At 37.0% G+C, this 21,100-nt stretch overlaps 1 protein-coding gene across 1 annotated transcript in view; it reads left to right on the forward strand.

Moving 5' to 3' along the window:
• Window positions 1-21,100, forward strand: part of SEC22A (SEC22 homolog A, vesicle trafficking protein) — a 72,760-nt gene extending 51,660 nt beyond the window's left edge. Inside the window, exons 7-8 of the mRNA XM_021692364.1 lie at window positions 8,131-8,196; window positions 18,696-21,100. Of these exons, the coding sequence (XP_021548039.1) occupies window positions 8,131-8,196; window positions 18,696-18,896 (267 nt within the window). The 3' untranslated portion in view covers window positions 18,897-21,100. The remainder of the gene's footprint in view (window positions 1-8,130; window positions 8,197-18,695) is intronic.

Here is a 21,100-nt window from a genome sequence, read left to right on the forward strand (position 1 = left end):
AACTGGATAGATGGGAAGCAGGGTAGGAATGAGACTCTTCACAGTATATGCCTTGTATATTATTTTTATTCTTTGAACCATATGAATATACTATTCAGATTTTAAGTAATAAAAATGAGTATTAGCACCTATTATTTAAGCATTAAAGAAAAAAAGGACAACTTCGGTTAACCCAACCTAATAAGGAGATTTTCAAGTAACATTTCAGTAAAGTAAAGGTAAATATTTTTGTAGGGGTTAAAGGGAGCCTGAGCATTTTTCCTGGGTTTTTGTAGCTTCTTACTGCCTCTGTCTTAGAGTCCACAGTTTCCCTAGACGCTTCAAGGTTTTTTGATTGTTTTAAATGGTTCCTTAAAACTGTGGTGCTGGAGTGTGAAGGAAGTATGGGGTAAATTACAAGTAGGGAAAAAGTTGGTTTTTTTTTTATTAGTAGATCATTTATAATTTGGGCACTCAATGGATGTTTATATCTTTGAGATGTGTCTTTCTAATGGTTGATACAGAATTCTTTCTTTTTCACTGTTGTCCTAGACTAAATTTATTCCAACAGTGTTTCCTTCTCATCTGATCCAAGGAACTGTAAATTGGTCCATATGGGATTTTTAGCTGTCTAGAAACTGTGGACACCTGGTTACTTGGTTCCTTTAGGATTGTTTTAAATCTTTGTTCTGTCGTAGCCACCTTACATATTCCACATACACTCATCAATAATTGAGGTTTCTAAAACAGGGATGCTCACAGAAAGGAATAAGGAAACAGTACAGAGTTGGGAGGAATTTAGTCCACAGGTAGTTTGTCACTCATAGGTGGTTTAAAAAGATTTTCCAGCAAATTCTGATCTTCTCACCTAAGTGAGAATCACTGCTTTTGGAAATTCATTGGACTAAAAGTAGAGATTCCTATTACTCCAGTCATTGGGAATTTTAGATCAGTATAGAGGAAAAATGTTTTGGTAAGTTACTGGTGCTTGGAAATATTTTTCCATGTCTTGTTCTAAGAATAATGAAGGAGCACTCTGTAGCGTTGGAAATATCTATCTTCTAAGGATTCTGTGTCCTAAAGGATGGACTGGACAGTAGTCAAACAGAAGGAGAGAGGGGCATCTGGGTGGCTCAGTTGGTTAAGGGACTGCCTTCGGCTCAGGTCATGATCCTGGAGTCCCTGGATCCAAGTCCCTCATCGGGCTCCCTGCTCGGCAGGGAGTCTGCTTCTCCCTCTGACCCTCCCCCCTCTCATGTGCTCTCTCTCTCTCTCTCTCTCTCTCATTCTCTCTGTCTCATATACGTAAATAAAATCTTAAAAAAAAAACCCAAAAAAACAGAAGGAGAGAAAGGAATGCCAGATTGCAGAGGGCACTGTGATAAATTTAGAGTTTAAACAGGATAGAATTAGGGGTACAAATTAGATTAACTTCAACAAGTACATCCTTTCAGCCCAAGTTAACCTGGAAATATATACAGAATTGGGGACTTGCTTTTAATTTTCTCTCACTGGAATCTATTTTATTATTGTTCATGACTCGTATTGGGTAAAAGGGTCCTTTTTAATCTCACTAGAGCCATTGAATTTAAGACATACTCTCAGCCTTCTCTGTGGTTCATCATTGTATTTTGTGTTAGAAATAATCCCTAGAGTCACTGTAGATAATTTTTGGTCAGTAAAAGATCTTTTTGAGATGGTGTGCTATGTAGATTCAAGTGCAGATTCCAGGACATGGGACTTAAACTTAACCTGTTTGGAAGTTAACTATCGTGGAGTTACTCAAATCATGGTGGTCAGAGAGGAGGCAGGAAGGCAGTACACAGAGTAAGTGGCCTCAGCATTTCTTTAATACTTGATTGAAGAGCCAAGGATTTATTTGGGGATCCTATTTTCAGATCTAGCTGAAAATATGTATTCTGTTTGCTGAGTGTGAGCAGTATATTGATATTAAAGTTTACCTTTTTAAGGCCATGAATTTTAACTCCTGAATGCAAAAAATGATTGCCACATTTATCTTCTAGTATGTAAGTTGGTGCCTGAGGCACATTTAAATTTGAGAACCCGCATGAATCAACATTCCTGTATATTGTTAACATTGTTTGAAGATTCAGCACGTTTGTTTCTTCTAAATTAATAACTGCCTCTTAGAGTAAAAACGAGGAATTTATTGAAATATATAGCACTGAAGCATTTCTTTGGAATGTAAGTTCAAACTGGGGAGGTGTAGGATGAGTACAGTTTTATATTAAGCTGGTAAATTTGATTTGGTGTTCACAGTAATGTGTAAATTAGATTATTTTCACTCATTTCCTAACTTTGTTCTGAGTTTAGAGATGTTAATAAGTTTATTGTGAATTGGCACCTCGTGAATAAATAAGCTTTTATCACATTAGGTTTATAGTGCCTGTGTTCCTTTAATGATGAACCTTGAGACAATGATATTAATTAAGCTTGGTACCACCCTAGAAATAATTTGCATGTGGTGCATTAGGAAAAAATTGAGGATTCTGATACAGGAGTAGAAATGCTGGCCTGGAATTCAGTCTGCCTGGGTCGCATCTGCCAGTAACTAACTTAGTGACCTTGGATGGGTTATTTTACCTTCTTGGATCTCATTTTCCTGTTCTGCAAGATGCAGGTTTTAGACTACAGAGCCTCAAGGACCACTTCAATACTAGCGTTCTAAGACTGATTCTGAAGTTGTCTGTAGTGGCTACTACAAAGCAGAAGTAATCAGCTTGCTTTTATTCCTTGAGTTCTTTATTTCCCATATATTTGTTTCTACCTATTAAAGCTCAGCAGAAATTTTTTATTTATTTAGTGGCATAATATTTATACTAAGATGCAGTGCTTGTTTGCTGGCTTTCAAAAGAAATAAAAGTATTTTTCCTGATTCTGTGCTCATTGTTAAAGAATAGAGGGAAAAAGTATAAATAAAATAAAATAAAAATCATCTCCAAATTTTCTCTGTATATATATATGCACATACATACAAACATATACATATATACAAAAACACGTATACATGTCATATCCATTATATAGGTTTGTGCCCTTTTTTCCACTTAAGATTAAAAAGTGAATATTTCCCAATTGATTACTTCTGCTTTGTAGTAGCCACTACAGACAACTTCAATATATTGGTATCCTAGCATTCCCCTACAGGTGAAAGTGATGTTTTTAAAAATTTTTATTTGAACTCTTTATGTCTGCCTCCTCCTTCCCAGCCCTACTCCACCCCTGCCTCATCCCTTACCACATACACTCACTTCTGTCCCCCACTCTGAACCTCTGTCCCACCTTCCCCCAACCGCTAGCTGTTCCCTCACTTGCATGTCATTTTCCTCTCTACTGGCTCTCTTAGCTCATAAACATGCCACAGTTTGCCGATCTTTACAAACAAACCAGCCTCTTGATGTATGTTCCCTTCTCATTTTTTGAAAGAATAGACTGTGTTTGTTGTGCCCACTCCCTTACCTCTATTCTCTTAGTCTCTTGTGACCTCTTTTCTGCTCTCAATTCTTTCACATACTGACCAGTAAGCTCTCTGGTATCCTTCTGATTGCCAAACGCTGCCGCCACTCTTGAGGCCTTGTCTTATGTGGCCTCTCTGCCTCACCTCACATGCTGTTCAGTTTTTTCTTTTAAAAGTAACTCTTTTTAATTTCAGAAAGACTTATTTTCGAAAACTTAGAAGCCAATAAATCACTATTAATAGTTTGTTACATTTTCTTCTTGACATTCTCTTATCCCTTCATTTTCGTGAAACCATTTTCTCCTGTTGTATTTTTTTTCTTTGTCTTCCTATTCCTCGGTTTATTTGGTAAACTTCCTTGCTTCACCTGTCCTTTAAATAGTGGCATTCTCCAAAGTTCTGCCCTTGGCTTTATATTCTTCTTAACTTTTCAACTTCTCTTTCGGTATTTTCATGATGGCCTTTTTATCTTTTATTTTATTTTATTTTTTTTAAGATCTTATTTATTTATTTATTTGACAGAGACAGTGAGAGCAGGAACACAAGCAGGGGGAGTGGGAGAGGGAGAAGCAGGCTTCCCGCTAAGCAGGGAGCCCGATGTGGGACTCGATCCCAGGACCCTGGGATCATGACCCGAGCCGAAGGCAGCCGCTTAACGACTGAGCCACCCAGGCGCCCTCATGATGGCCTTTTTAAAAGAAGTTAATCTGTGCACATACCCACACATCCTCACACAGTAAAGTGTGCACATGCCTACAGTTTCAAAACCTATAATTCCAAAGCCTGTTGTCACAATAAGTCATTCTTTTCCCATCTCTCTTCCCTAGAGTCAACCACTGGGTTATCCTCCTAGAGGGATAATGTGTATGTGCTAGTACATACGAATTTATATCTTTACTTATATAATTGTTTTCAAAGTGTTTCTATATAAATGGCAGTATACTCCATACTTAGTTGGATCTTTTCCACCTGACAGTATGTAGGAGATGACTTTATATCAGTGTATGGAGATCTGTTACATTCATTTTAGTGGTTGCATAGCATTAAAAAAAAATTTGTATTCCCCTTTCCTCCCACTGCATTTTGTTTTGGAAGAATTCAAACTTACAAAAAGATTTAAAAAACAATATAATTAGCACCCACCTGTATACCTCCTTACCGTTCTTTTTCTTTCTTTCTTTCTTTCCTGAATCATGTGAAAGTAAAATTGTAGGTATCATGACAATTTATTTCAAAATTATTCAGTATGTATGCCTTAAGGACTAGGAATCCTCCTACATAATCACAATACCTTTATTACACCAAAGATTTTTAAGATCAGTGCAGTATTATCTAATATAAAATTCATATTCAAATTTCTACAACTGACTAAATATCTTTTATAGTTTTTTTTCTCTCTCCATTCTAGGAGCCAGTCAAGAATTAAGACTCACGTTTGATTGTCCTAGGCCTTCATTTAGCAACTGTTTAAATAGATGACTAAAGTAGGATCTCTAGATCCAACTCTTTCCTGAAGCTGACTTAAATCTATGAAATGTAATTATTTGGATATCACACTGGCCCCTCCAAAATAGCACGTCCAAAATGAACTCATTTTTTTCTGCTCTCAAACCTCCTTTTCCTCCTGTATTCCCAACTTAGTGAATGGTATCATTCAAATGTTTCCTTAACAAGAAGACTTGGAGTCATCCTAGGCTCTTTCCTATTTGAGATTGTGTGTGCTACTCCCTTTGCCTGGAATTCTCTCCCTGCCTTCTCTACCTTTCCACTAGTTCATTCTTCAAGACTCAGATTAAGCTTTACTTCCTCGAGCGCACCTTTTCTGACTCTTTTTTTCTCCAGGCAGAATTAGATGTGTCTCCAGTAGTCTCCTTTATACCCTGTATACACACCTGTCCCATCGGTTATCTGAATGGGAATTGTTGGTTAATATATCTGTCTTCTTAATCAGAAAGTAAGCTCCTTGAGTTCATATGGATTTAGTTGTCTTCTATTCTAGGTCTAGTAATATAATACCTGACTCCTAAGTGTTTAATGAGTATTTATTGAATGGAAAATATATTTATAGACAATCTTTGGCAAGTAGAAATAGATTTTTTTAAGCTCAACTCAACTTGGCATGCATTTGTTGAATTCCTACTATGTGCAGTTTCGTGCAAGTAGTTAAGATTGATTTTCTGCCTTGAAGAAAGGTTAGGGTGGTGGGATTGGGGGGGTGGGCAAAATGGGTGAAGGGGATCAAGAGGTACAAATTTCCAGTGATAAAATAAATAAGTTATGGGGATGTAACATCAACATGGTGATTATAGTCAATAATATTGCGTTGTATATTGAAAATAGCTAAGAGAGAACTTTTAAAAAGTTCTCATCACAAGAAAAAGTTTTGTAACTTTGGTGACAGAGGGTAACTAGATTTATTGTGCTGATCATTTTGCAATATATACAAATAAAGAATTGTTATGGTGTGCACCTGAAACTGATATAATGTTATACGTCACTTATACCTCAATTAAAAAAAAAAAAGGTTGGGGTCTACTTGAGAAGATAAGGCCAGTATACTACAGGTTTAAACAATACTAGAAGGTAATCTAATTATCTGATAAATGATGCAGACAGTAACCTCAGGGAGAGAGAAGTTGGTGAATGAATGAGTACTTACTGTGTGCGGTTAGCGTTCTGTGTGTTTGCAAATGTTATTTAATCTCTACAACTTTTATTTTTTAAAAAAGGAAATTGAAGTTAAATAGTCCAAGACCATACAGATAGTAAGTAAAGACTTGAACCCAGGTCTGACTGACTCCAGGAACATGCTCTTAAGTGTTCCAAAGGCAATTAGGAGAGTTATAAAGTGATGTTATAAATTAAGGGAAAAAAACAATATCCAATTATAGGGTAATTAAATCAATGTTATATCCCCACAGTGAAAGGTTATATAATCGCTACAAATCATGTGGTTGAGGAATATTCAGTATCTTGAGAAAGTGTTTATGATATAATGTGTAGTACTAAAAAGCAATATATAAAAGTATGATTCCATTTTTTTAATGTACATATATTTTTGTATAGAAAGATCGGAAGGAAATACATGAAATGGTTGGTAATAATCCCAGGGTTATGGTATTATAGACTATATGAATTTCTTCTTTGTAACAGTCTGTTTTCCGGATTCTATACAATGAACATATGCTTTTATAATCAGAAAAAAAATCATTTAAAAAATAAAGGATTAAGAAAAAAGCAGAACTTAAAGTCTTAGATTTATTTAAGTTAGAAAGGTTTCGTGACCTTCCACGCCTCTGAGGTAGAACAGACCTAAGCATCCCAGACAGATTAATGGTTCCTATTTTAAGATCGTCTCACTAAGATAAGCAACTCTCCCTCTGCCTTATGGTCAGTTCTGTTGCCCAATAGCAAGTGGAAAAGGAATTTTCTCTATATTATTTCATGAAGATATGGTCATGAGAGACACTCCCATGTCTTGTGAAAATTTTCATTGTGTAAAGATATTTTTTCTAAAATAAGGGCCAAATGTAACGCTCCTGCCTGGGCTTTATGTTTTACCTCATAAAACACTGAAAGAAATTTAATGTAGATATTTAAGAAGAATCAAAAGAGAATAGAAAAACTTGGGTTTTCTGTTAGTTTTCCATTAGTTTTCTTTGAAAAGAAACATTCTGCGTATGATGTATCTCTTTTTCTTCTGGGTGGCTGTTTTTCTTGCACAGCCTGTGTGACTGTTCTCATTGGGATTTAGCACACTCTAGTGGACAGTAACTTTTCAGTTTTTGTTTTTTTTTTAATCATGTCAAATTACTTTATTGGACGATTCAATGATGTACTTACCTTATAGTAAGGTTTGTCAATATTTATTTGAGTCACGTGGTGATCCTAGTGAGCAGGACTGACTTTGTAGGCCACTGGGGGGTTGTACATTTTTGTATGTTGTTGTTGTTGTTTTTCCAGTAGAGAAGAGAGGTTTTTTACTTTATGTGGAAACTTTCCCATTGGCTTACATCTTTTCTTGGGTTGACTAAGAAAAGAGGCAGAGCTGAAATAAAACAAGAGCATTTATTTGGGGTCTCAGAATTGCAACTTGGGGAGCACAGATTGGGTAGCAACCCAAATTGTGTCCCTTTAGGGTACAAAATCAAGAGTTTAAAGAAGACAGAAAGGAATGTTTGTATGTGTTGTTTACAAAGAATTTTGTTTGGTGTTGGCATCAGAAAACTAATCTTGGCTGAATATAGTTGGTTGCTAAGGCTGTCCCTAAGCAAATTCTCTTACTGTAGCAAATTGCAGGGGTTCGGGCAGAGTCCTTGGAATATTTGTAGTTTGGCCCAGTTCAAAGTTCATGGTTTCATCAGGTGAGGACGTGCGTAAATCTAGAGGAGATGGCCTCTGACACCATTTTAAAACCCCTTGACATAAGTGATTTCATTTTCATTTCACCTTTCACACATGGGTAAGATGAAATTGATGGGCCAAAATATAGAGGAAGACTGGTAGTCTCTGTACCTCACACTCCTTGGAACTTTTAGGACTCTTGAGAATTTTTATATGCCATTTTGATAAAAATTTGACCATTTGTGCATAAACATTGCCGTATCGATGGATTATTTTTGGAAATGGGCTTCCACCAGGAAAAAAGTAATTTTTAATTTTGTTTTTTGCAGAGTGATGGTGAAGATTTTAATTACATTGTTGCATTTTTCCTTGGAACAGCAGCCTGCCTTTACCAGGTAGGTTCTCTCCAATTTTTGAGAAACACTTTCCTATTATTGTTTGTTTCAGGTATTAATTCTCTTAATTGTGCACTTAAATAAATAAAAATAATGTCTGAGTTCTTTGCCTCTCTTTGAGCCTCTGTTAGCTTTATGATCTACATCTCTATTTTGAATGGACCTAGATCCCAGTGTACTTAATGTTAACACTCTTCTGTGCCAGGTTTCCGTGGTAGTATGTCATCTGCCTGTGGCGGTAAAGGCTATTTCCAGATTTTTTGGGGATTGATTACTGAGTCTCGGGGCTCTGCTTATACTTCAGCGTGAGGATTTTGTACTTTTGGGAAAGTCTTTGAACAGGGAACAGCAAAAGCAGGACTTTAGGATATTTAATTTAGTAGTGAGGAATAGGATGGATTGCCAGAGCAGAGAAATTAGAAGAAAGGAAATTAGCTGGGAGGTGATTCTTTTACTTAAGGCAGAAGGCAGTGAGAGTGAACTCTGAGAATGGCAGTAGCGATCGGGGGTGAGGGAGTGACACTGAGGAGGAAGACTACTAGGACTTGAAGACTTACAGAGCCAGGAGGCTTTGCAGCTGTTGATAGGGAGATGGGTACTGGCATTCCTGAGAAGACAGGAAGCACAGATTTGTAGGGACGGGAGGGGTAACCATGCCAGTAACTCAAACTGAGGAATGTCTTTGCTGAAACATGGTACAGCAAGCAATACCTTTTGACCTAACTTTTGTAAGCGACACATTTCTCTGGCTTGCATAGAAAGAATGTTAGAAAGATTCAGGACTGCAAACGTAAGGCTACCTAAAAAACTCAGTAGAAGTCTCTAGTGAAATACTTTGAATATATGCATTTGACTTTATGTAAAGGTAGATTAGAGATTTTAGTTTCAAGTGGCCCTGTTTTTTAAAAGCCCCTAATGTTTCTTAATCATTTGTATTTAGAAATTTTCTACACACTTTGACAGATTTAATTGTAATGAATGACATTTCATGCAGGAAATGTGAACACTTGTTAATGTCACAAGTGCTTTAATTTTATGTAGTATTCTTGTGTAGATTTTAAACTTTAATCTCTACAGTTCTATCACATAGAGGATATTATTTCATTTTTGAAAATGAGAAATCTGAGGCAGTTTGAGTACTATCCAGAAAGCACATGGCCCAGTAAGCGGTAGAGTCAGGACTTAACTCTGGGTCTTCTGATTTTAAATATTGTATTCATTCCACTATATTATGCTGTTTGTAAGCACAATTCCTATATTTGTATAATTTCCATAAAGCTATAAAATTATAATTTTATAACTCTTATATGCATTATTTCATATGATTCTAAAACAATGTGAGGTAAATGTTAACTTTAAAATAATTTTATGAGGAGTTCTTGTAAAATGTACTTTTGGCTGCTTGGCTTTAATGAAATGATTTTATTCATTTATTTATTTATATTTTAAAAATTACTTTTTATCAAAGAGCCTTAATGAAATAATTTTAAAGACTACTTATAATAGCAAACTGTATTGCGCTCTTACTGTGTGCTTAAGCCCTTTATATTCCGTGTGCCCGGGAAATCCTCACAGGAAATCCCATGCTAGTCTTGTTATGATTGCCATTTTTCACTGAGGCCCATCTAGCCAGTTTGTGCAGTCAGCGGCTCAAGCCCGGGTCTGCAGGACTCCAGATCAGTGCTGTTGTTTAGGGGGAGATAACACACCTCTGCTGCCTTCCCCGGAACAGCTGAAGAGAGTTCTCAGAGGAGCGCTGTCACTCAGGGGTTCTTGTACTTGAGAGAAGTTAAATGGATTCATGCTTTAAAAAAGAAAAGCAAAAAGCCAGTTTTCTTATTGACAGGCATGAAACTGCATGCTTTCCAAATATGCTGAGCAGAGTGATAATGACGCTGGCTTTTTCCACAATAAAACATACGTGATTATATTTTACCCTATAACATGCTCCGTCTCCAGTTGTCAGAGTGTTTTTTAATCCCCTTTAGATCAGTCCTCAGAGGCTAAGGCTACATAGTTTGTTGTCTTTTTCTCCAGGCTGTGGGTACTTAGGGACACACAGAGCTCAGCCAAATAGGAGTAATCTTGCTATGGAACATCTGAAAGAGGAAATCAAAGGATCTAGAAACTAGAGACTATTCTTTTTTCCCCTCAGTGCTTTATTTTGAGAACTCTCAGACTTCCAGAAAACTTGAAAGACGAGTACACTTACAGCCACCAATTATTAACATTTTGCAACACTTTCTATATCTCACTCTCTTTTTGTATGTACATGCCTATAGTATGTTTATTAGTTTATAAAGTAAGTTGCAGACACATATGTGAGTATACAGTTGTTTTTCCTAATAAACTTTTTATTTTGAGGTAATTGTGATTGTTGTAAGAGAGATATATAACCTTTACCTGGGTTTCCCCCAGTAGTACTATCTTGCACAACTATAACACATTATCTCAGCCAGGATATTGATGTCAATGGGGGCAAGATATAGAACATTCTTATTGCCACAAGCACCCCTTTGAAGTTGCCCTTTTAGAGCCACATCCACTTCCCTCCTGCCCCCTCATCTCTGGCAACCACTAATATGTTCTCCGTTTCTAAAATTTCCTCATTTTAAGTAATGTTATATAAAGGGAACCATATAGTATGAACTTTCTGTGATTGGCACTATTTTGCTCAGTATAATTCTCTGGAGATTTATCCAGGTTGTTGCGTACATCAATGGTTTGTTCCTTTTTGTTGCTGAATGGTATTCCAGGGTATGGATGTAGCACAGTTTGTTTAATCATTCACCCATTGAAGGGCATCTCGGTTGTTTCCAATTTGGGGCTATTATAAATAAAGCTGCTATAAACATTCATGTACAGGTTTCTGTGTGAACATAAGTCTTCATTTCTCTGAGATAAATGCTCAAGAGTGCAATTGCTAGGTCTTGTAGTAGTTGCATGCTTAGTTTTATTGAAACAGAACCAGTTCTCCAGAGTGGCATTCCATTTTAACATACACATTTTACATTTTACATCACGCACACCAGCATTGTGTGAGTGATCCAGTCTCTCCATATGCTCTCCAGCATTTGTTTTTATCACTATTTTTTATTTTAGCCATTCTGATAGGTGTGTAGTGATCCCTCATATTGGTTTTAATTTGCATTTCCCTAATGGCTAATAATGTTGAACATTGTTTCATGTACTTATTTGTTACCTGTGTGTCCTCTTGGGTGAAATGTCTTTTCATGTCTTTTGCCTATTTTCTAATTGGATCATTTGGTTTTTACTGTCAGGTTTGAGAGTTCTAGCCATCTAACCCATGTCAGAAATGTAATTTGCAAGTATCTTGTCCCAGTCTGTAGCTTGTCTTTTCATCCTCTGAACCAGGTCTTTTGCAGAGCAAAAGTTTTTAATTTTGATAAAGTTCATTTTATCACTTCTTTCTTTTATGGAATATGTTTGTGGTATCAAGTCTAAGAACTTTTTTTTTAATTGAAGTATAGTTGACACATAGTGTTAACTAGTTTCAGGTGTGAACATAGTGATTCCACAAGTTTACACCTTATGCTGTGCTCACCATAATGTAACTACCATCTGTCACCATTATAATTCCATTGATTCAAGTCTAAGAACTCTTTGCCTACTCCTGGACCCTGAAGATTCTCTCCTTTGTTTTCTTCTAAAAGTTTTAGTTTTATGTTTTACATTAAAGTTCATGATCCATTTTTATTTGTTTATTTATTTAGAATGTAAACCTATTTCTAGGATTTATTCTTTTTCTTTGTGCTTCCACAGTGACCACATAGGCCTTTATTTGTCTTTCACATTGGGATTGTTGTATTACTCAGTCTTGCCACCTCTGGTTTCTTTGAATACTCTGTTAGATTACTGGAAAACACTATCATTACTCAAGACTCCACAGTGTCTTTGTACTCTCTACCGTATGATGCTTACATTACTCAGGCTAGTACATCAGCCCTCCATAATTTGGCCCCACTCTGCTTAAATCATCGAAGTGGATTTCCTGCTACTCTCCAGGGACATCCTGCACCCTAGAGTGGTCTCGTCACTGTGCCACCCCAGGCCTTTTCTGTGACTCTGCTCATTCTGTGCACTGTTCTCGTAACTGCCTTCCTCGTACTCCCTTTGTGCCCCTCTCTTACACATCTTTAGGAGGCTCCATCTCCTCCATGTCGACCTCCTGCCCCCCCCCCCCCCCCCCGCCCCGTGGACCTCTCAGAATCTGTCCTTTGAACCCTGGCTGCAGCCTAATGCCTCATGGTTCTGCCACCGTTTCTCATGTGCTAATATGGACTCCCCAGCTGTTTTGAGAGCTCTGTGAGGGCAGGCAATGCTAACCATAATCTTCTTTTCTCTTCCCACTTGGTTTCTGCCAAGTGCTGAGCAGAGGGAAAGCCCTGGCCAACTCCTGAGGAGGGTGCTATGAGGAGCAGGTTCCTGGGCAATGTCCTCTTCTTTCCCCTGTTCTTTCCGGAAGCCTCTCACGAGGAGGCCCAGTCCAGTGGCAGAAGCAAGTTTTAAAGGAAGCCCTGGAATGGTGGGGTTCTCAACCCTGGCTACCTATTATAAGCATTTGGGGAGCTTTGAAAAATATAACTGCTTGCTCTCTTCCTTCTCCCACCCTGCTCAGAGGTTTAGAATTTAATTGGTCTAAGGCAGGACAGCACTGATGTGTTCTCTAAAGCTCCCTAGCTGACTCTGGTGGTTTCACTAACTGAGCCCTACTGCTTTCAGGCCCCAGCCCTTTTGGCATGCACCCCTTCCAGCACTTCCCTGTCTTGTTTCCAGGCAGGAAGTCATCCTAGCACTGGCCAGAGACTCCAAAGAGACTGTCTTTAGATAAATGCTCTGGCATCAGCTATAGCCTGGCGGACATTAGAAGGAAGGGGAAAATAAAGGGGGGAAATCACAGGGGGAGACGAACCATGAGAGACTATGGACTCCGGGAATCAAACTGAGGGTTTTAGAGGGGGACAGGGGATGGGTGAGCCTGGTGATGGGTATTAAGGAGGGCATGTGTTGCATGGAGCACTGGGTGTTATACACAAACAATGAATCATGGAACACTACATGAAAAACTAATGTTGTACTGTATGGTGACTAACATACTAAAAAAATTATAAAAAAACACCTTTGAAAATCATGATCCATTTTTAATTAAATTTTGTATAAGGTTGTATGAAATGTGAGACTTAGATGATTAGATTGAGGGGTGTTTGTGTTTTTGGTTTTGAGTTTTGGTTTTTTTGGTTTTGTGTTGTTTTGTTTTGTTTGCTTGTGAATGAATGGCCAGTTGCTCCATTTTTTGAAAAGGCTTTTTTCCTCCCCTGAATTGCTTTTGCATCTTTGTCAAACATCAGTTGGACATATTTGTGTAAGTCTATCTCTGAGTTTTGTATTCTGTTTTATTGATCTATGTACCTAGTCTCTCTGCCAGTACCACATAGTATTGATTACTGTGACTATATAATCTGTATTAAGTTCCATTTTCTTAATAGTTATTCAAATTATCTTTCTCATAATATGTGAATTATGATAGTTTGTATTTTATGAGGAAGTGGTCTATTTCATCTTACCAAGTTTGTGTGTGTAGAGTTGGTTGTAGTATCCCCTTACTATCTCTCTTTTTGGTGTCTGTATGATCTGTAGTGATATCCTCTACTTCATTCCTCATATTGATAATTTGTATCTGCTCTTTTTCTTTGTCAGACTTCCTTGTTAATTTCATTGATCTTTTCAAAGAACCTGCTCTTTGTTTTGTTTTTTCATATATTTAATTTTTACTGATTTCTGCTCTTTATTATTTCCTTCTTCATGCTTGCTTTGGGTTTATTTGGCTCTTGTTCTAGGTTCTTGAGATGGGAGCTTTGATAACTGATTTGAATTTTTCTCTTGTAATATATACTTTTAGTGTTATACATTTCTCTCTTTGAGCACTTCATTATCTGTGTCCCATAAATTTTGATATGTTGCATTTTTTTCATTTTTTTTTTTCTTTCCAAGTTATTATTAAATTCCAGTTAGTTAACATAGTGTAATATTAGTTTCAGGTGTAGAATTTAGTGATTCATCACTTAAATACAACACCCAGTGCTCATCACAATAAGTTCCCTCCTTAATACCCATCACCTATTTCACCCGTCCCTCTGCCCACCTCCCTTCCAGCAACCCTCAGTTTGTTCTCTGTGGTTAAGAGTCTGTTTCCCGGTTTGCCTCTCTTCACCCCCTCCATCTCTTCTATTTTGTTTCTTAAATTCTACATATGAATGAGATCATACGGTATTTGCCTTTTTCTGACTTACTTTGCTTAGCATAATACTTTCTGGCTCCCTCCATGTCATTGCAAATGGTCAGATTTCGTTCTTTTTTTAAGGCTGAGTAATATTCCATTATAAATATATATATATATATATATACACACATATTTAAATTTATATATATATAAAAATGGAATATTACATACACATAATGGAATATATATAGGAATATAATAGAATATATATATAATGGAATATATATATTGGAATATAATGGAATATATATATAATGGAATGAATATATATATATAAAATGGGATACACACACACCCCATGTCATTTTTATCCATTCATCAGTCAGTTGATATTTGGCTCTTTCCATTGGCTGATATGTTGCATTTTATTTTCATTTAATTCAGTGTATTTAAAAATTTTTTTCCTTGTGGCTTCCTCTTTGACCTATGGATTATGGATTATTTGGAATTGTGTTTTGCGTCCAAGAGTTTGGAGATTTTCCAGTTTTCTTTCCATTATTGATACCTAGTTTGATTCCATTGTGGTTGGAAAACACTTTGTGTGATTTCAGTTCTTTTAAATTTGTTGTAATTTATTTTGTGGCTCAGAATATGGTCTGTCTTGGTATATGTTCCATGAGCACTTAAACAGAATGTGTATTCTACTGTAGCTGAGTAAGTGCTCTATAAATGTCAATTAGGTTGCGATGGTTGATGTTCAGTTTTTCTCTATCCTTGTTGATTTTCTGTCTAGTTCTGTCAGTTGAGAGAGGAGTATTAGAAGTTTTCAACTATGATTGTGGATTGGTATGTTTCTCATTTCAGTTCTATCAGTTTTTGTAGCTTTGTTATTTGGCTCATATGCATTTAGGATATATTGCCTTCTTAGTGGACTGATCCATTTATCACTATATATCATTATATAATATCTTATATAATGATATCCCTCTCTAGCCCATTCTTTTTTGGAAATATATTTATCTGATATTAATATAGCCACTTCTGCTTTCTTCTGTTTAATGTTTGCATAATATATTCTCCATCTTTTTACTTTCACCTTGCCTATATCAGTTGACGTGAATTTCTCGTAGACAGATTAAAAGCTGTTTTTAATCCATTCTGCTGATCTCTGTTTTTTAATTGTTGTATTTAGGCCATTACATTTAATGTAACATTAATATATTAGGGTTTAAGTTTGCCATCTTATTTTTTGTTTTCTGGTTTTCATTTTTATGTTTTCTTTCTGTGGGTTACTTGAACATTTTGTAGAACTCCATTTTGATTTATCTGTAGTGTTTTTGAGTTTATTTCTTTGCATAGTTTTTTTTTGGTTTTTTTTTTTTTTTTTGAGAGAGTATACACGTGTGCGCAAGATTGGGAAGGAGGGGCAGAGGGAGAAGGAGAGAGAATCCCAAGCAGGCTTCACACCCAGCCTGGGTCCCGACGCGGGCTCAGTCTTACAACCCTGAGATCATGACCTGAGCCAAAATCAACAGTGGGACGCTTGACTGACTGACACCCATACCCCTCTTTGTATAGTTTTTAAGTGGTTGCTCTAGGTATTGCGTTAGGCATACTTATCAGTTTTTTGGTGTTGTCATTTTACTAGTTCAAGTGGAACATAGAAATTGTATCTCCTTTTATGTCCCTTTGCCCTCCTCTGTTTATAATTGTCTTAAATAGTTCCTCTACGTATATTTAGAACCACATCAGACAGTGTTACGAATTTTTACTTCAGTCATCAATTTAGAAATCTGAAGAGGGGAAGGAGAACCTATTACATTATTTTGCTGACTGTTCTTTTTTTTTTTTATTGAAGATTTTTATTTATTCATTTGACAGAGAGAGACACAGCGAGAGAGGGAACACAAGCAGGGGGAGGGGGAGAGGGAGAAGCAGGCCTCCCACAGAGCAGGGAGCCCGATGCGGGGCTCGATCCCAGGACCCTGGGATCATGACCCAAGCCAAAGGCAGACGCTTAACGACTGAGCCACCCAGGCGCCCCTTGCTGACTGTTCTTTTTGCTTTCTCAGTGTTCCAGGGTTTCTTCTTTTATTGTTTCCTTTCTGCTTAGAGATCTTCCTTTAGCCATTCTTTTAAGGTGTATCTGTAGATGTCAAATTCTGTTAGTCTTTCACCTGAGAATGTCTTTATTTCTCCTCCCACAAGACAACTTACTAACTACAAAGGGAAAAATAGTTACTTCACAGTGGAGAAACCTGTCAGACACCACCTTACCAAGAGATCAAAGTTAACATCACCAATTGTAAGACACACTGCACATCACCTCTGTAGTATTCTTGCCCAAACTGCATGTCCTCACTTCAGTCTTGAGACAATATCAGACAAACCAAAATTAAGGGGCAGTCTACAGAATAACCGATTGATATTCTTTAGACTGTCAAGGTCATGAAAAACAGACTTGAGGAACTATGACAGATTTGAAGAGATATAACAGCTAAATGCAATAGGGAATCCTGGATTGGATTCTGGATCAGAAAAAGAGCCTTAGGACAACTGGCAAAATTCCAATAAAGTCTGTAGATTAGTCTACAGTATTGTATCAATGTTAATTTTGTAGTTTGATGATTATACTGTGGTTATACAAGAAGATAACATTAGGGGGAGCGGGATGAAGGATGTATAAGAACTCTACAATTTGGGGCGCCTGGGTGGCTCAGTTGTTAAGCGTCTGCCTTCAGCTCAGGTCATGATCCCAGGGTCCTGGGATCGAGCTCCGCATCGGGCTCCCTGCTCGACGGGAAGCCTGCTTCTCCCTCTCCCACTCTCCCTGTTATGTTCCCTCTCTCGCTGCGTCTCTCTCTCTGTCCAATAAATCTTAAAAAAAAAAAAAAAAAAAAAACTCTACAATTTTTACAACTCTTTTCTAGGTCTAAAATTATTTCAAAAGGAAAAATTATTTTTCCAACTTTTTTTACACAATGAAAATCAGTCAAAATAAGTCCTTACAGTTCATTTTGTTCGGATAGCAGTCTTCTTTTTAAGTAAGCAAAGTCCTAATTTGTATAAGAAATAAAAAGATTTAAGAGAACATTTCCACGTTCTTTCAGCATTGTTGCAAACACCTTGAAGTCCTTCCTGTACTGAAGCCTGGATAGAATTTCACACAAAGACTCTGCTTCTTTCTTAAGACTGTAATCACATATAATTCCTGTATTTAGCAGATTGTGAATTTTAGATACCTTCTGGAAAACAGTTCTTTCATTCAACAAATTTTTATTGAGCACTTACTGTGTGCCATGCACTGTTCTGGGCCCTGGATAAATGAGTGAACAAGACAGTAAAAAAATCTCTCCTTTCATGAAGCTTAGATCCTATTGGAAGAATATATATATATATAACAAAACAAGCATATTTTTGAAGTGTGTTTATGGTTATATTGTGGAGAAAAATAAAGCAGGAAAAGGTGAATGCCAGGATTTGGGGCGTGTGGGGGGTAGTTTCTTTATTATATTTTCTAAAATAGCACTTACTACATTCTCTGTCCCCTTGTTCCATCTTTTATTTTAAGACATAACTATTTGGTATTTTATATACATATATATGATCTTTTATATATATAATCTTTCTCCCTCCATTAGAATTTAAGCTCCATGTGAGCAAGGGCTTTATTTGTTTACTGGAAGCTAAAGAACAATGCCTAACTTGTAGCTGGCCCTCAATAAACATCTGTTGAATGAATTCTATCTATCTCAGATACTCTACCTTGCTTATTAGTTCCTAGGCACTTAATGGGGGATCAGTAAATATTTGTGGATTTCATTAATATGCAGACTCAGATTATATGAGACCATTTTGCCATGGTTTGTTTGAGGTTTTTTTGTACTTTTCTGGGGTGAGAATGAGCAATGGAATCCCCTCAGACCCTGAGAATGCTTCATAGTTGCCTGTCACCTTGAGGAATGTGTTCAGCCTGTTTGCAGGGGAGTCATCCAGTTGTAACTCCATTTTAAATATGATACAAAGTGGTGTGTCTTTTGACAAATGACAAACATAAAAGGAAAAATCTGTTTTCCTTTCAAGCTGTAGAGCTTTCATAGCTGAATGTCTTAAAGAGGCTACATTATCTTATCTGTAGATGAAAAATCCCTTTATTCCACTCTTAAATTTTACTCTGTGGCCTGTTAAAATTTGATAGTAGAAGCATCTATTTCTTTTCTTGTAAGCCTAATCATCTTTCATTTTATATTTTGAACAGTGTTATTTACTTGTCTACTACACCAACTGGCGGAATGTCAAATCTTTTTTGACTTTTGGTTTAATCTGTCTGTGCAACATGTATCTCTATGAACTGCGCAACCTGTGGCAGCTTTTCTTTCATGTGACTGTGGGGGCGTTTGTTACACTGCAGATCTGGCTCAGGCAAGCCCAGGGCAAGGCTCCTGATTATGATGTCTGACACTATCCTTCAGACATGTTGCCCTGGCTCCCGGGGAAAAAGGAAGAGGGAGCATATCTTAACTGCCACTGTGATGAAGAAACTGTTCCCCACATTCGAGAAGCTCTGCTTTCTTTCTGTCCAACCGTCCCGTTTGTTTTAAGTCAGCATGGCGTGCCTGGGAGCGTGCAGTACCTGCTAGGCAGACTCCTCATGTTAGCCGTGAGATGATGATTCAGAGGAGGAGGAGACTTCCCTCTACAGGGCCACGACAGTGGAGGAACGGTCAGAAGCCATTGGAAGAATTGGCCAGCGGTCCGGAATCCTTCTGAAGAGTTCGATCAAAACGTGTGTGGTACATGCTCTGAGGACCAAGCGGGAACTCTGCAGCCTGGGTTCGCCTTTGTGAGACATAAGTAGAGCCTAAATAAAAAGATGCCGTGGAGTTTATGTTTCAGACAACTTGCTAAATATCCGATTATTTGCACATTTCTGGTACCAGGAGTTTATGAAGTCCAGGATGGTGTGGAATTGGTTCTTTTTCCTTTTATATTTTCGCTTGAATCTAATCTGGAAACCACTTGATACAGGAGAAGGCTTTTTTGAGCTTATCTCTAGAACATCACAAGTATTGAAAACACAGTAACATATGTTTCCTTTCTAGACCATGTTTGTAGTTCCTTTTGAAATTACTTTTTAAACATGTGATTTGTTAGATTCTATAGCCATTGTGCCCCATACTTCAATCACTTGAGTATTACCTATACTGTTATTTCTTAGTATTTATCTTTTAAATCTTCAAATAGTTTAAAAAACAAACTAATCTCTACTCCGAGAGGAAAACCAGCATCGATTTAGCAGGAATAACTACAAAATAAAACAAAAGATGTTATTAAATTCTAACTAGATCCTAATGCCTCCCGAGGCTCTGAATCCAAGAAGCCTGCTTGGTGCAGTGAGATAGATGTTACCCAGCACCAAAATGGGGTGCTTTCTGTGGCATTATCAGAAGGATGAAATTGTAAAGGGAATGACATTTTCACTGTGATTCTGTATTATTTACTGCTGTGTTGTGTACCACCTTAAATACTCTTGTGTGCTACCAGTGGTGTGAGTCCTGCTCTGTGGAAACACTGAACTGTACTGAGAGAATCAGAAGGTAACTTCTTCCAGCAGCTCTTACTATTTTGTGTCTTTGAGGAGTTCAGCTCCTAGTATCTTTTAGAGAATTTGTTTGCTTTTTGATAACATTATAAAGGTTGTTCAAGCAGTTATGAATTAATAATATAGGAAGCACAGTTTGATTCCATTAGCAAAATCTGCAACTCTCCTGGTTTTGGAAGGTAACTTCATTAATGATTTTCTTTTGTTTTGAAAGAAAAGATTCCAAGCAAAGTATATATAAGGTACTAAAATTTGATACCCAGAAGACGGTGAACCCAATACGTATAATTCATGTTACTAAGTGTATTTATTAAGCAGAGGAATCCAGAGTGGTAAAGTCATTGAACCACCACGTTTGCCTGAACCTGTATATGCAGATACGTCTGCAACTGTAAAATCTTGCTTAACTAGAACCTTTTAGGAGAATGAGGCAAAAGGAAGACAATAAGCTTGTAATGTCAGTGATTTAATTAAAACGGGAAATTCCATTTCAGTTTTCTGACTCTAACAAAACCGCACAGAAATTATGTATTTTCTGAGAACTACCCCAAGAGATATACTACATGATCCTAAATCAGCAAAATAAAGTTGATTTATGTTTGGCATTTTGTACTTACTGAGCCAGGAGAGTGAAGTGGTTCAGTTTAGAAAAATTTTTCTGAACTAATGGTTAAAACAGGAAGAGTTTTCTTGTAAATATCCAGTTAACCAAGAAGTTGGAGCATTCTGCGATTTTGCTATATATTGATACTTTATAGCTCTCTTACCAGTTGGTTCAGTTTGGTTCTCCATATTACTGAATTATTGAATTATAGTGTTTGGTGTTTGGATCATTCAACAAGGACACTTTAAAACTCACCAGCTGTCTTTAAAGGCTTAATTTGTTTTTTGTTTTTGTTGTTTTTTCACCGCTATTTTGGATAATGGGATGTTTACATCTTAGTGTAAAAAATGAAAATAGGCATAAATAATGTTTATGTACAGAAATGCTTTCTTTCATTATTTGGTGTCTGCATCGCTGAGTGTTTATATGACTTCTCTGCCTCTATCATGTTGTTGCC

This window comes from Neomonachus schauinslandi, chromosome 1 (genome assembly GCF_002201575.2).
Source record: "Neomonachus schauinslandi chromosome 1, ASM220157v2, whole genome shotgun sequence".
Classification (NCBI taxonomy): Eukaryota; Metazoa; Chordata; class Mammalia; order Carnivora; family Phocidae; genus Neomonachus; species Neomonachus schauinslandi.